This window comes from Polypterus senegalus, chromosome 18 (genome assembly GCF_016835505.1).
Source record: "Polypterus senegalus isolate Bchr_013 chromosome 18, ASM1683550v1, whole genome shotgun sequence".
In the NCBI taxonomy this organism is placed as follows: domain Eukaryota; kingdom Metazoa; phylum Chordata; class Cladistia; order Polypteriformes; family Polypteridae; genus Polypterus; species Polypterus senegalus.
Genome location: NC_053171.1, coordinates 61,956,338 through 61,973,623, shown reverse-complemented (window position 1 = coordinate 61,973,623; position 17,286 = coordinate 61,956,338). Strand labels below are relative to the sequence as shown.

At 36.8% G+C, this 17,286-nt stretch overlaps 1 protein-coding gene across 3 annotated transcripts in view; it reads right to left on the bottom strand.

Annotated features, from left to right (window-relative positions):
* Positions 1 to 1,038: 1,038 nt before the first annotated feature.
* The window catches only part of slc8a3 (solute carrier family 8 member 3), a 366,652-nt gene continuing 350,404 nt past the window's right edge, over positions 1,039 to 17,286 (bottom strand). For all 3 annotated transcript variants that reach the window (XM_039741132.1, XM_039741133.1, XM_039741134.1), the window contains 4 exons: positions 16,658 to 16,782; positions 8,586 to 8,685; positions 4,137 to 4,409; positions 1,039 to 2,089 (listed from right to left, as the gene is read on the bottom strand). In XM_039741132.1, coding sequence (XP_039597066.1) covers positions 1,713 to 2,089; positions 4,137 to 4,409; positions 8,586 to 8,685; positions 16,658 to 16,782 — 875 coding nt within the window. In that variant the 3' untranslated portion in view covers positions 1,039 to 1,712. The remainder of the gene's footprint in view (positions 2,090 to 4,136; positions 4,410 to 8,585; positions 8,686 to 16,657; positions 16,783 to 17,286) is intronic.

Below are 17,286 nucleotides of genomic sequence, written 5' to 3'. Positions count from 1 at the left end.
TGTATGGAGTCTGCCTTTTCTTATCATGAGGTTTTTTTAGGTCCTCCACCCTCAAACATCAAAGACATGTGTGCTAGTTTAAAATGATAGTGAATGTGCCCTATGAAGCATTAGCATTCCTTTCATTGTTGATTTGTCCCTTACTCACATATATGAGCCTGTTTTATCTCTATACCATAAAATAACATTCTTCAGCCCATTAATTCAAATCAGGGTTGCAGATATCTGAAACCATCCTGGAAACATCTGGCAGGACCCAGCTGTGGACAGCATGTGAGTCCATGACAGGGTCCACTCAAGGAAACACCTGCACTCACATGGACAAAAAATTTAAATTCACCAGTTTGCATTTTCTTTTTCTTTACAGGTGTGACAGGAAAAACAGAGTCACTGGAGACAAACCCACTGAGAAACAAAAAGAACTCTATATGAATAATGTCAGAGTGTCCCATACCATCCCTTATATAATATTATACATCAGTCATGCCAGTCACTGTCCCTGCAGCTTCATTTGAAATGTGGAAACAAATCCTAAATGGAGTGTCAGCCCATGGAAGAGCCTGCTCTTGCACATACAAAAAAAACCAAAGTTGGAACTGCTAATTAATTAGACAGGAAAACCCATGTAAACACAATAAGAAACTCTGTAGAGACTATATTCTTATAAGTATTACTGTTTGCCGTGAACATTGATTAACAATGTATCACTTACTGAGTTATTGTAGCATTTTAGAGAATGTTTTACTTTATATTAGTGTTTGCCCATGAAAGAATCACTCCCTCACACCACCTTCATATTGGCTAATGGCCAGTTTGTAAAAAGCCCAAGCAACTCTCTACAGCCTATGCATGCTAAATAACAGCCAGCAAACTCTGTCCTGAATAATGCAAAAGAACCTGCTGTTTCAAAAGAAAAGTCGTATCAAAATATACAGAAATAGTGGAAATATACACACACTTCATATATATATATATATATATATATATATATATATATATATATATATATATATATATATATATATATATATATATATATATAAGCCTTGTCCAGGGTTGCTTTTGATTTGTGTCATTGCATTCCAAACTTTTTACTTCAAAGATTCATAATTCTTTTCTGCTGGTTTAAAATTAAAAAAGAAACCAAACTAAAGAACATCAAAATATAATCAGATGCAAAAAGCAGATAATTTCAGGATAATTCAGCTGTTAGTCCCAATAATGCACAGTGTGCATCTAGCTGCTTCCAAAGATATGCAAACGATCATATCCACCAAGTTTTCATGTAATTTTTTTCATTCTTTTTTTATATATTTTTCATAAAAAAATGCAGTTATTCTTTGACGAAAAAATAGACTTACTCTGTTTTCAAGACTTCTGTTAATGTTTTTTTCTTCAATATTTACCTCAATAGCATTTATATTAATATTTTTTAAACCCGTTTTGATGTTTCTTTGTGTATTTTTGGGCTTAGATAAATCATGAATCACAAATGCCCCTGTTTCGCCCCACTCCTCCACCCCCAACACATATGTGTGTAGAGTCAGCATCCTCCAATATTCCAGCTCCCCATACTCTCCTATTCATTGGTGCTTTGAAAGTGTTGCTGCTGTCAGGTTGACGGATACCTCAGTGAGGTGGTCCAAGGAGAGGTTCAAAGCCTGCCTCTCTCTTCCTCCCTCACATGCTTTTCCCCAAGGGTACCCGCTGGATTAAAATCCTTGTATATGACAATAGGCCTCCAAGCTGGAGAATAGGATGTAGAGAAGCCAGAGGGACACAAAGAATCCTGTGGTGATAAGTCTGTGGCCTCGTGGCCCACCCAGTTCGCCTCCTATGTGTGCCCGCCGGCGGTACAGCAGCACTGTGATGCAGATGAAGGCGAAAATGGTGAAGAGGGTAACAGAGAAGGCTAATGAGCCAGCCTGCACTTCAAAGTCCTTTCCCTGACTCTTCCAATAGATAGCTGCCACTGACCAGGCCAAGCCAATGCCCAGGAAAACATTGACTGCGTTGCTTCCTGTCACATTTCCGATAGAGGCGTCAGCATATGAGTCTTGTACAGCAGCCACTTTGCTGGCAAATGTATCTGGAAAAAAGAAACAAAAAAATGGAAGGAGCTAATAAGATCAAGAAAGATTCCTGTGGCTCAAATTCAGTGGTTCAACACACAGTGTATTTTTGGATGGGACAGACTTCAGCAAATCAGAATGCCAAGTAGTGTGACTCCAGGCATGCTGAACAGTTAGATAGCTGATATGTCTAAGTGAACAGTCACAGTCATACAGTGATTATAGTTAGGCCTAGTTTGAATTGATGTGCAATTAAATGTTTCTGTGCATTGTGTTTGACTGCAAATTTTTATTGCATATTATAGTTTTGGTATGTAAATCAAGTCCAGCACAACATTACTGACAAGCACATATAGAAGGAGCAAGAGAATTTAGAAACATTTCAGTGATATATAAAAGGCCATTATAGAGATGCAGTTGACACAGTCCTGTGTATTTTTATCTAAAAACAGAACCAGATTCTTGAGACTTAGGGGAATGAAATGTTATCTTCATTGTGTGCAGACACACACCACACCATTTCCAGCTTTTCTACCATTTGTCAGGAAAACAGACTACCAAAAAGCATAAACCCTGTTGTGAAGCCTCAAAGCCAATGTAATATGTTTTTAGGAAGCAAATTTTTCTTAACATATTATTGTAGGTAGAGGCAGTTGGTGGCAGAACAACTGTCAGACTTAAGTGATGCATGCAAATAACCAGTAAACAAAACACAATATACTAAATTCAATGATGGTTACTTTTATAGTACATAATGTATTTTCCGGATCATTTGGTCAGACAGAAGGGACAGAGGTCCAAAATCCTGACCTCATGAATGTAAAGATCTGATTTTTCTTTTTCCCAGGCTAGAAAAAGGACCCACTGTGGAACAAATAATAATGAAATAAGATAAGGAACACATCCAGAAGCTATTAATAGAAAACAAAGGTGTAGCACAGGGAGGTAGGTATTATCATATATTATATTTCCAATGACAAATATATAATTGAGATACTAGGATAGTAGTGATGCTGAAGAAATGTTATGGCATCATCAATAGTACTTCAGCCTTCAGGTGTCAACAGAATAATAAAATAAGGGTGTATGGGGTCCAGATAAGGCAGGCGCCTTGTCTTGAAAATTAGGGACGAAATAGAGGAGAAAAGTGTTTAGAAGGCCCCACAGAGCACTTTAGCATGGTGATTGCCTTTTCACAGTGACTCCTGCACACGATAAAGAATCTGAAGGTAACCTGAATGTGATCTTGACATGAATCTGCAGGTTAGTTAATATACAGGAAGAATTAAGAATTGTTATTAAAATAATATTGGTTTTAAAAAGGGCATCCAGGCTTAAATATATGGCACTAATAAACACAAAAGTAGTGAAACAAAGTGCATAAAAGAAATTTATATAGCCAGAAAGGGCTTTAAGGGGCATTTAAAAAAAAGTGAGGATGGCAAAGTGGTTATATAGGAAGATATTTTATTTTTAGATCTACACAGGTCTTTATTGTATTGTATTGGATTTCTTCCTTTGTTTTCTTTCTCTGCATGTGTTTGGTGTTTGGTTTTGTGTTTCTGACCAACAGATTAACACACAAAAAGAAAAGATTAGTAGTTTCAGATATAAAGCACAATGCCTGATTCCTCAATAAAGTACCACAACATATATTTTTTATTACTTAGTATCTGCAAGATTTACAAATGGTGCTGTAATAATTCATAATATTATTCAAGTGAAAAAACCACAACTGATCTAAGCTTAACATGCAGTAAATGCTTATGATGAGCCCAGTTATTTTCCTATAGCACTGTTTCTGCCCAGCTGTCCAAGAACCTACCACAGCAGACAAGACCACAACAGACAATGTACTTGAAAGAGATAAGAACATCTTTAAGTGCAGGCCAGTACTACTCCTATGCCCCATGGGCAGAAGTGGTTGGGGTGGGGGGTTTCCGGATACAAAGGAAGGTTAACTCTGAATCTATCAAAGTGAAATCTCTGGAGTGTTTGGCATGAATTGAAAGTAATTCCATTACTTTTTTGTATACCCTTAAGGGAAATCAAAGATAAACGAACCTGGAATGGAGGTGCCTAATGCCACAAAAACCACAGCGGTGACTGAATCCTTGAGGCCAATGGTGCAACCAAAATGTGAAGCCAAGTCACCAATGACTGCTGTAAGTAACCCAATTATGATAATAGACACAGAGAAGCAGGCCCAACCATTCCAGTACTCTGTGGGAGGCACACAAGCAAAAAGGACTTTCCAGAAGACTGTCAGGAAGTGCATAACATAGTCGAAACAAGAAGGCAGTCTCTCCTCGCCTGTCTCTTCATCGTCCTCATCACCTAAAAGAACAGAGAGAAAAGCCAAATCATTCTCCGAACCCAACCATAAATACCATGAAGCTGAAAGCAGGATTGGAGAACTTGTTGGGCTGAATGGCCTGTTGTCATCCACACGTTCTAAAGTGCCATATAAAAAACAATTGTGCCAATTCATGTAACTAGAGACTACTGTAGCAATATTAACATGTATCAGGTATTAATCAATGAAAGTAATTATTAAGGAAAAGACTAAGCAACTCATGTCAAGAACAGATGTAACGGTAAACATTCAGCTAGTTAAGACTAATTTGCTGCAGTTCTATGAGGAAACAATGACAGCGTACAGTTGTAAAAGTGACTTATTTATCTTGATTTTCAGAAAGCTTTTGATAAGGTGACACATATTGATCAAAGTGACTTAAACGTCAAAAGCAAAGGATTAAAGTGTGAAGAACTTTTTCTAATTTAAGAGATATTAAAAGTGGTGCTGAGGCTGGTTCTTTTACTAATACATATAAATTAAGGATCTTGATAACAAAATCTAATAAGCTGGTTTAGTCTGCTAATGATACCAAATTAGATGGAATGGCTCATGGCAAATTAAATTTTAATGTAAATAAATGAAAAGTATTACACATAAAAAAAATTGAAATAAAAAAGTTATATTGGAATATGCACTTGAATACACACCGTGTTGGAAGGATCTACATCCAGACACTGCACAGAAGAGATTAAGAAAGTTAATGTGTTGTTAGGTTATATAGAGTCCTGATGTATAGAAAACAAGTCAAAGGAGGTCATGTTTAAGTTATATATTTGAATTTTTTTAGCATTATGAAGGAAATTATTAGCATGATTAAAATTTGAATGAGAACATTTGAACAAATCTAGATGAGAACAGGTCATTCAGGTCAACAAAGCTTGCAAGTCCTATCCACTTAATTCTTCTAAAAAAACATCAAATCGAGTTTTGAAAGTCCCTAAGATCCTACTGTCTAATGTACTACTTGGTAGCTTATTCCATGTGTCTATATTTGTCTGTGTCTCTATGTCATGATGAACTCATTTTAAAATAACAGTCTTGATCTACTGGACAAAATTTCATTCATGATTTTAAACACTTCATCATGTCTCCTCTTAATCTTCTTTTGATTAAACTAAAAAAGCTCAACTCTTTTAATCTTTCTTCATAATTCATCCCCCGCAGCCCTGGAATCACTCTAGTCGCTCTTCTCTGCATTTTTCTAGAACTGCTTTGCCCTTTTTGTAACCTGGAGACCAAAACTGAACACAGTACTCCAGATGTGACCTGACAAGTATGTTATAAAGCTTGAGCATAACCTCTTTGAACTTGTACTCCACACATCAAGGTACTATATAAAAAACATTCTGTTAGCATTCTCAGTGGCTTTTTGTCTGTCAATCGATAATGTCAAGTCCAATATGACTCATAAACCCTTCTAAAAAGGTGTACTTTTGATTTTCAGACCTCCCATTGTGTATTCAATCCTCACATTTTTACTTCCTATACTGTATATAATACTTTACATTTACTTTACATTAAATATCATCTGACACAAATCTGCCCAAACCTGAATGCTGTCAAAGTCTCTCTGTAATGATTCAACATATTCCAAATTATTGGCTAGTCCATCTAGCTTTGTATCATCTGCAAACTTAACCAGCTTGTTACTTATATTCCTATCTAAATCATTTATATATGTTAAAAATAGCAGCGGCCCTAGCACTGACCCCTGTGGAGCACCACTCTTAACATCAGCCAATTCTGATAAGATTCCTCACACCATCACATAAATAAATATTACCTGGTACTTGTGATTTGTTTGATTTCAGCCCATTTAATTTAAGCAGTACTTCTCCCTCTGCATTTTCAAATCACTCAGCACCTCCTTAGTAGACACCTCTTTAGTAGGTGGTTGGTTATCCACTTTTTCACATGTAAAGACTTCAGGAAAATGTAAGTTTAGAACACCTGCTTTTTCATTGTCTGCATTTTTAAACTCCCCTTTACTGTTCCTGATGCAATTCACCACCTCCTTGACTGATCTTTTACTACTAAAATACTGAAAGAATCTCTTTGGGTCGTCTTTTCCCTTATCTGCTATATTCATCTCTAACTGTCTTTTAGACTCCCTAATCTCATTCTTAATGGTTGCCCTCATGTTTTCATACACACTTTTATTTAGCTAGGTTTCTGTTATTGCTATAATGTCATAATTATGTTTTGCTATATACAAATCCAATTCACTTGTCTTATTTTTGATATTTCCAGCATAGCCTTAGCAAGCTATTTTTAAAGTGTTACTCATTTTACATTTGTATTTAAACATTGGGATAGAACCTGTATACTATGTATTTTTATTTTACACTATTACTTGCTCCTTCATGTGCAGATCAAAACCTGGCCTATCCTAAACTCCCTTCCCCCTCACCCCCATACCCTACTTTAAAGAAACCACAACTAACCTACTCATACGCCTCCCCAACACATTGGTGTCTCTCTGGTTCAGATGTAACCTATAGTGGCAGAACAGGCCCCATCTCTTCCAAAAGAAGTCCCAATGCCCTTAAACCTATACCCTTACATCTTACATCATGATTGAGCCATGCATGAAGTCTTCTAATCTCCTCAAACTTACCTGGACTGGAATGTGGCACCAGCAGAATGTCATAGAAGACTACCTTGTCAGTTCTGCTCCTTAACCTGGCACCTAACCATTTAACCTTGGATCTCAGAGCAGACAGACTTCCTTATGTATGTCATTTGTTCCAATGTGGACAATGACAACTAGGCCCACCCCTGCTCTGGCAAAGATGCTATCAATCTTTCCAGGGAGGTCTCCCACCTATGCACCTGGAAGGACACACTCCATGCGAGTCCTCAACTATCACCATCTCTTTCTTTCTGGGAACTTATTTTGAGGTGTCTTCTTCAAAAAGAATATGTGGGCACTACAAAGTAGATAAGGGTAAATTATGTAAAAAAGTTTAAAATTTTTCTTCACAGAGAGAATCACAGACTTATGGTGTAAGTTACTAAAGTTCTGTGATTGATAGGACTACTTTGAGGACTTTTAAAATTTGATATTTTCTTTGTAAGAGTTTGGTGAACTATTTTAGTATATGATCCTTAGCCCACTTTGCTTGCAACTTTGTAGTGTTTAACAAAATTACTATTAACATTATCATTATTATTATTTACAGTACATTTTTTTTTCTTTCATTATATAATACAGGGATTTCCTATTACAGTATTGTTATTTTTTCAGTTTTTACTGCACATGCATTTTTTGCTTTTTATTTTCTCCTATATTCTGTTTGAATGATTACAATGCATATACTGTACATATATTTTGATGTTCTGTTACTAGTTTATTTTGAATAAATACAATACTTCAAAAATAAAACACTTCAGTACTTTAACTATTATTCACTCCAATTGTGATAATTTTGGCACTGATCTATCATTGATTGAAATCAGACATATTTATGTGGCACCATTCATCTTATTGTTAATGCATGTCCACCCACTTTAGAAAACGTCAGCTGTATATATCCTGACAAATGAAGCAAGATGAATGCAAAAGTAAATTAATGGGAATTCAATGATGAATACATCTCTTAAATTTAAAAAAAAAAAAAACAAAACAAGAAAAACTACATAAAAAATAATTACGATTCCACACTAAAGAGTATGTTACGAAATTCTATTAATTGGATGACATCACTTTTCCAGGAACATTACAAAACAAACATAACATTTTCAAACCAGATTAATCTAATTCAGCATCAAAGTGGGGAAAGCTTATTTCAGCAGTATCAGGCATAAGACATAAAATCATTGCTTTGCACGACCCACTCTCACAGGCCCATTTAAAATCACCAATTGACCCCCTACTATCTCAAGTTGGATTAAACATGACTGAAAATGTTACGTTTTTATGCTATCAACTGAATACACATGTCTTTAGGATGTAAAAGGAATGCTGGAAAAGCCTGAGAAGAATCCTGGGAGTCATAGGGAGAACCATCACACTTTAAAAAGAAAAAGGCCAGGCACAAGGCTGAAGATGCTGAATATACAAGGCAGCAGTGGTACGTTCTGTGCCACCATATTATATCCATTAAGCAAGTCTGTAACATTTAGATTATTTACTTTAGCACTAGTGCTCTTACCTGCACTGACAGTAATTGCTTCCATGAACTGGTCCCTCCATGAGTGGGTACCCACTACTAGGGCCAAGTTGGTCTTCTTTATCAGCTTGTCCACTGTGCTCTGTTCACCAATGAAGAAAATACAAATTAGTATGAAGATAAATAATATAAGATAATACTGACAATTACATCAGAATGGCAGATTTACCCTCTAGATCATAATAATAATTTATTAAATTCATATAATCAAAGAACTAAACACAAATCAATCAATTCATAAAAATGAATGAAGTAAAAAGTATTAATTAATTAGAAATTAAAATAATACAATAATTTGTCCCATTGTGACCCTACATGTGTACATAGGTATAGTACATGTTTACAATACTGTATGTATGAGAATAGAGATACAAATGTATGCCCAAATATGTTAAAGTCCCAGTGGCTCTAGAAGATGTCCCAAATGAAATTTACAAGCAGAAACAACAGAAAGAAAAAGACAGGGGCTTGACAAGAGGGCACTCTACCTTTGGCTTCTAGGGTGCATGTCTGTAAAGTGGGAACCATGTGTCCTTTTAAGGCAGGAAGTCTAGAAGCTGTCTGAGAGATCCACCCTATCAAGGGCAACCTAGAGTGCAGGTGTAGAGGTACACCAGCAGGGGCAAATGGAGCTAGGGATCTGTGAAGGGCTAACCCTGCACTTACAAACTTTAAAGCTACATCAGGCCATAGAGTGCATTAAGTCTTAAGTTGGGAGGAGAAGCAAGACAACTCTTCAGTGTTGGGAGGAGGAAAGTCTGAGCAAGTCAAAGACATTGACAATGTGCTTTGCCACTGCAGAAACTGTTTCAGGAACCAGGGCCTTTTTAGAAACTGGAATTTTTGTAGCATTCTCACTGCAGGCCATTTGTAGTTCCTGACAGTTTTTTTCCAGTATTTGTTTTTGGCTCTTACTTCAGGGTAAGTACATTTTGTGCAAAGAGGAACTAACATGGGTGGGGCATGGGTGATGAATTGTGTTGACTGGTTCCACAAGCACTGGTGCCATCTAACAAATCTGTTAGTAGTTTGAACTTTGGAGTGTTATTGGTGAAGATAGGATTCAATACTAGTAAAAAGTGCAATGGATGTTCTTGCAGTGCCTATTCTAAACATTATCAATAGTTCATTACTGCATGGCACTGTACCTGATGCACTAAAAGTGTCAATCATTAAACCATTACTTAAAAAGTCAGACGTAGACCCACACATACTAAATAATTATAGGCCTATTTCAAATTTACCATTTCTCTCTAAAATACTAGAAAAGTAGTCGCCAGTCAGCTTCAGTCACACCTTACGCATTACAATTTATTTGAGAAATTCCAGTCTGGTTTTCGCACTGGTCATAGTACAGAAACTGCACTAACACGGGTTGTAAATGACATTCTGATATCCTCTGATGAAGGAAACTCCACTGTAATTATGTTGTTAGACTTAAGTGCAGCATTTGACACCATTGACCATTCTATTTTACTGCACAGGCTAGAAAACGATGTTGGGCTTACAGGCCCGTGCTTGCTTGGTTTAGTTCTTATTTATCAAATCGATTCCAATATGTACAGAAATGTGCTGACAGTACTCCATCATTATACACAGAAGTTCAATATGGTGTCCGCAGGGCTCAGTACTGGGACCTTTACTGTTTTCACTTTACATGCTTCCACTGGGATCTCTCATTAGGAAACATAATGTTAATTTTCACTCATATGCAGATGACACCCAGTTATACCTTTCATTTAAATCAAATGAAGTTTCTCCGATGTTGTCTTTAATTAGTTGTGTTAGTGAATTAAAGGAGTGGATGAATGAGAACTACTTGTCTTTAAATACAGATAAAACAGAGATGTTAATTGTTGGAGGGAATGAAGCTGATCACAGCAATATCTTGTCATCATTTAGCTCAGTTGGAATCACCATTAATTTTACTCAATCAGCCTGCAATCTAGGAGTTATCTTTGATTCTAGCATGTCATTTAAAGCACATATTACAAAGTTGTCCAAAACATGTTTCTTCCATCTTAAAAATGTTAGGAAATTAAGGCTTTCTAAATAAACAGGATTCTGAGAAATTAATTCATGCATTTATCTCTAGTAGGATTGACTACTGCAATGCGGTGTTCACTGGCTGTTCAAACTGTTCTTTATACAGCCTCCAGTTAATCCAAAATGCGGCTGCAAGAATTATTACAAGAACAAGAAAATATGAACACATAACTCCAGTTCTTAAATCCTTACACTGGCTCCCGGTTAAGTTTAGGGCAGATTTCAAAATCCTCCTTTTAACATATAAAGCATTAAATGGCCAAGGTCCGCTTACTTGTCTGAACTTATCATGACTTACAAACCTGAGCGCACATTAAGATCTCAAGATGCCGGTCTACTTATGATTCCAAGGATTAATAAAATAACAGTGGGAGGTCGAGCTTTTAGTTACAGGGCCCCTAAACTGTGGAATGGTCTTCCTGCTATAAGAGATGCCCCTTCAGTCCCAGCCTTTAAATCTCGGCTGAAGACTGACTACTTCAGTTTAGCATATCCTGACTAGAGCTGCTGATTAACTGTACATACTGCATCTCTGTTGTTAGTCATTAGCACTAAAACATAAGTAACATGATTTTTATAATTTGTTACTAACCCTCACCTATTCTGTTTCTGTTCTCGGTAGTCAAATGTGGCAATTGGTGCCACGGCCCACTTGCCAAGTTGTTTGCCTGCCTATGGTAAAGTCATCCCTGATGGAGGATCACAGGAATCATGGGAAAAAGGGGTCCTTTCATCGGATTGGCTGGCCGAGCAACATTTCAGCCGTGGAATGGCCAAATGGGGAGGCAGCTTGATGGATGAGGTCTCCAGGACTCTAAAAATATCCAAATCTTATTATGTGATATCATCTACTGTTAAATTCTGCTCCGTACTTCTAAAATTTTTATTATTATGCTGTATTAAGGATTTGTTCTGGTCTTTGTATTGTGTTGTATGGACCCCCTTCTTTTGACACCCACTGCACGCCCAACCTACCTGGAAAGGGGTCTCTCTTTGAACTGCCTTTCCCAAGGTTTCTTCCATTTTTCCCTACAAGGTTTTTTTTTTGGAGTTTTTCTTGTCTTCTCAGAGAGTCAAGGCTGGAGGGCTGTCAAGAGGCAGGGCCTGTTAAAGCCCATTGAGGCACTTCCTGTGTGATTTTGGGCTATCTATACTAATAAAAGGCAAAGCCCTCACTCACTCACTCACTCACTCACTCACTCATCACTAATTCTCCAACTTCCCGTGTGGGTGGAAGGCTGAAATTTGGCAGGTTCATTCCTTACAGCTTCCTTACAAAAGTTGGGCAGGTTTTATATCGAAATTATACGCGTAATGGTCATAACTGGAAGCAGTTTTTCTCCATTTACTGTAAAGGAGATGAGCTTCAACGCCGTGGGGGCGGAGTTTCGTGTGACATCATCACGCCTCCCACGTAATCACGCAGTACATAGAAAAACAGGAAGACCTCAAAAAAGCGCTCAAGAAAACATGCATTATATAATTGAGAAGGCAGCGAAACAATAAGAAGCGAGCGAGTGACATATACAACCATATTCATGAGTTATGCTACTTCGGAAACAAAGCACGGTGTAACCCTAAAGTTTTTTTTTTATTTATTAATTTTATTACAATCAATACATAGCAATCAAGTTTTTACAAAAAAAAGCACGATGTAAACCTACACTTTAAATTAAGTTCATAGACAGGCTGCGCTGGCGTTTGTAATTTAGTGCCTGCCCATATAAGGCCGTCCGTCAGCGGCAATCCAATAGCAAACTGCCACGGGTAAATATTCACGGGTGAAGGACTGTGCTTATGGAGAGGAAGATGAGATGGTCAGGGTGGTGTTTGACACAAACTCAGCGAAACTGCGAGAGAAAGTTTTAAGTGCCAGGACTAAGGTAACATTAAATACAGCCATGGACATAGCACGAGATGGCACCAGCACAGCTGGGAACCTTCGATGCAAGTACACCGAGTGGCTCACGTGAACTGGCGCAGTGCACAGATAAAAAGCAACAGTTCCAAAGAGCGCTGAACAAAAACCGAATTACACAATTGAAAAGGCAGCAAAAAATATGAAGCGTCTGATAAGCATATTCATAAATGCAGCTACTGTGGAAACAAAGCACACGGTGGAAAAAGTCAATGTCCCGCTAAAGGAAGACAGTGTAAAAAAAACCCGTGCATGCAGTGTGTCAGGTCTCAGATAAAGAAGAAGACGAGCTGTTTATTGATGCAGTAAGAAACGAATCGATGAATGAAACCTGTCATCTTTACAACGATTGACAAACACGGAATGTAACTTGAACACAACACATCCTACAAATACGAACCTGATTGAAAGAAATAATGATAATCAAATCCTTGATGACAGCAACACTCAGTAACACTCACAAAACAAATACTGTATATTGACAGTCATGTTACGTTATTTTTAAAATGTTCCCTTTTCTTTTTCTACCTTTTTTAACACACTACTTCTCCTGCGATACGCGGGTATATATATATGTATATATATATATCCCGCTCTACATACTCGAATAATGGATACTTTATTCGCCATCAATGATTGTTTTGGTAAAGCCATACTCAGTGTATTCATTAGATGAACGGTAAAAAAGTAAGAGCGAGGGGAGGATGACTCATTGAGGCATGCAGGCTGTAGTTCGCGTCAACTCTGTCTGAATTGCGCGATCACATTTGAAAAAATATATCTTTTCAAGTTCTATTTAGTCCATATGTGTCAAACTCAAGGGCCGGCCACATCCGCCCGGCGTGTAATTATATCCGCGCGAGATCATTTTATATACTGTATTATTGTTATTAAAGCCCGGGTATATGAAGCGCTGGTAACACAATAAACTACAGATCCCACAATGCAGCGCTTCAGCTGCCTTGCCGAACACTTACCGCTTACTACAGTTATTGCGCACTGAGTTTGCACGGCACTTTGGTGACTTTGAAGAACAAAAAAAGTCCGTCTACATGCGGCTCGAACCTTGTGCATGTTTGGTAGCACATATCTGTGTGAGAAGCTCTTCTCAGTGATAAAGACTAACAAAACAGCACACAGGAGTCGCCTCACTGATGAGCACCTGCAATCCATCCTGAGAATCTCCACAACACAGAACCTCACACCAAACAGAAACGAACTTGTGGCCAAAAAGATGCCAGGCGTCCAGCTCTAAAATGACATATGAGCAAAGACAACTGAATGATTTGATTTGTTATTGCACGTAAGAGCGGGAGTCAACCGTTTTAACAAACAGCGTATTGCACTGATACGAAATAGCTGTGTGTGTATATATGTAGATATGTATGTATATGTATATATATGTGTGTGTGTATGTATGTATATATATATATATATATATATATGTGTGTGTGTATGTATGTATATGTGTGTATATATGTGTGTGTATATATGTAGATATATATGTATGTATATATGTGTATATGCATAGATATGTATATATATATATATGTTTATGTGTGTGTGTGTAAATATATATATATATATATATATATATATATATATATATATATATATATATATATATGACAACAACACTCATCACTCACAACAGTGACAAAACAATTACATTGACAATCAGGTTACGTTATTTTCAAAATGTTTCCTTTTCTTTTCACTGCTTCTTTAACAAACTACTTCTCCGCTGCGAAGCGCGGGTATTTTGCTAGTACAAAAATAAACTGTATTGTATTGTATTGTAATACAGAAAAATGGACAGACAATTAGGTTCGGCTTTAAGTATTTTTAGGGACAACGACATCCAAAAGGAGTTGGAGTCACCCATATGAAATGATAAAATTTATTAATAAAATTTCGTCACGTTCGGATGAAGTAGGACTTAACTGAAAAAATAAAACAAGACTAAAAAAAATAATGACCAGAATAGTAAAAGTGGTTCTGGTAAGAAAAAATGACAAATGATTTTGAATACTGGACATGATTCTTAGTCACAGACCAGCAAACTCTGGAAACACTGCAATGAAAGATTCAACGACAGTGATCTGGGAGTCCACCATGGATAAATGATACATTGTCTACTGAAGGTATTTGTAAATTATCATCTTAACAGTAATATGCATCAAGTTAATATATTCTTTTTATTATTCTGTAAAGCATTAACAACAGATTAATGTTTGTGTATCTTAATGCATGTAACAACTTCATCTGCACTCGGTTGTATGTAATTCATCATTAATTTTGGATGAGAAATGTATACATTTCTGTGAGAGATTGTACATGTACTATACATACAGGGTATATGCTGTTTTGCAAAGCAATAATTATAAATACCTGAAGTACCACATACTGTAATTGGTTCAACACTGAATGTTGTCTGCCTGCTCTGTATGAAATATGTTTCACCTTCAAGCTGGGATGCCATAAATATGAAGAGATCCATACAATATATGAACAAGGTACATAAATTAGAGAAAATCTACATGAATGATGAGCGAACCCTACAGAATTTGCTTTTCCATGAGTTTAGCAGAATTATGGTAATGTCTGAGAACTTCACAAAACTTCACGAAAAGTATCAAAGTCAGTCTTAAAGTGAGTTTTGAATGGCTAATTAATGATGCAATGGTATTTTAAGTGTTCTTGAGAGCAAGGGAAACATCTGGCAACTATTTTGGACTCTGAGCTGTGAGGCAACAATGATTATCACTGTGCCACACTGCCTCAAACAACAATAGATCCAAACAGAAAAATAAACAAAATAGAACAAATGGTGGCAGACAAACGGTAAGTAAAAAATATATAACATTGCACTAAAATTTTGGGAACACATTAGTCATGCAATGAAGCATTGGCTTCTTCCATTGTTTGAAGACCTGGCACTACGTTTGGCTTGAATGTCTTTGTTGTTTCAGATCTCTATGGAATAGAGGTAATAAGAGCATCTGGCAGCAGCTTTTCAAGTCAAGTTTGGTAATGCCAGTCGGTTTTACTAGGGACATTAATCTTGAAATATACTGGCTTTGATGGGCAATGGGAGAAAATTCAAGGATATTAGCTTTTAGAGTGGATACTATGGTTTTATTGATTTATGACATTTTGATATGTAACACAGTCCTGCAGTGGGCTGGTACCCTGCCCGGGGTTTGTTTCCTGCCTTGTGCCGTGTGTTGGCTGGGATTAGCTCCAGCAGACCCCAGTGACCCTGTAGTTAGGATATAGCGGGTTGGATGGATGAATGATATGTAACACAATGAAGCAAAGGAGAAATTGCCTGATCTAATTATATTTAAAAGTATGTTCATAAGTGGAAGCCCTCATGCTTATGTAAAAAACATTGAAAGCCCTTGTCTTCAAGTAAAATGTAATTTTAAAAAAGTGGAGGTTGGATGATTCTGCACATGCAACTTCCAGTATATAATTAAAGACTTTTTCAAATTGACATTTCTGTTGTTTTGTTTTGAATTTGAGAAAGCAGCAGTTTTCTTGTTTTGTTTTTGTTTATTCCTCAACTTTGTAGACTTTATTTGTGTAATAAACTTTTTGATGTGTGGTTTCACTGCCATGTGGAGGAAAATCTATGTACAGTAGCATTCAAATTATGATAATATTGAAATTATCAATAATATTAAAAATCATACAAATTAATAACTGGCCTTGGTAAAACTGCAACAGAGAGGGTGTTATATAGAAAGGAAAGGGTGATGTAACAGCTGGGAATTGAGATCACACAAAGAGCATGTTTAGGGGTTTCTCAGCTGATATTTTATTTTTGAGTCAATATTTAGTGCAGCCACCTGGCCTCTTTTTCTTTTTGTCAGACTTCAAAAAGAGATCTATATTACGATTTTCATGATTCTATATGAACACATACAAAAGGTAGTACAGTATTGGATTCCCTGGTTCTAAATAGTTTGATACATAATAGAAATATAATTGATTTGAAAAATGTTTACAATTGAAATGGGTTCAATATTCCTTCCCAGGGCAAACCTACCTTTCATTCCATGAAAGCATTCTGGCTTTTCCTTACCTTAAACTCATAGGATTCCTCAATGATCACTTCCAGCTTTGGATGTTGTCCCAGGACTGGCTTCCCCATCTCTGCAATACGTTTGGCTTCCTCTTCTTCAACAGACAACTTCCTTTCTCCTGCCTCTGAGAAGATTAAAAGTGAGATACAAAGAAATGTGAGCCACAGGAAGAAAATGAATAGACATTATGGGCTTAACTGCATATGGTAGGCAGAAAAGCAGTGTGGTAGCAATCCAGCAACTAGGAATGTCTCAGTCAGTATCACCTTGTTCAAAGTCTGTTGATGGTGAACATGAGGGTGTCAGGTGCTGTTACATTTTGTGGGCTGTTAGAACACTTGCGGTCAATCCTATCAAGTGATAGTAAAAATGACCTGAATAATTAAGCCCAGTATTTATTAATCACACTAACAATAAATAGGAAAGTAATGTGAATCAGAGAATTAAAACTGATATAAAATAAACATCAACAAATAAGAATCAAAAACTTCACAGCTTCATCCGGTGTTTACTGGATGTTGATATGAGAAATAAAGATACTCATTTGGAAAGTGAGATGAAACAAAGAGCAAGTGGGAAAAACATGGTATATGCTCTCTCTGTGATATCTCTCAGATATGGTCACTTG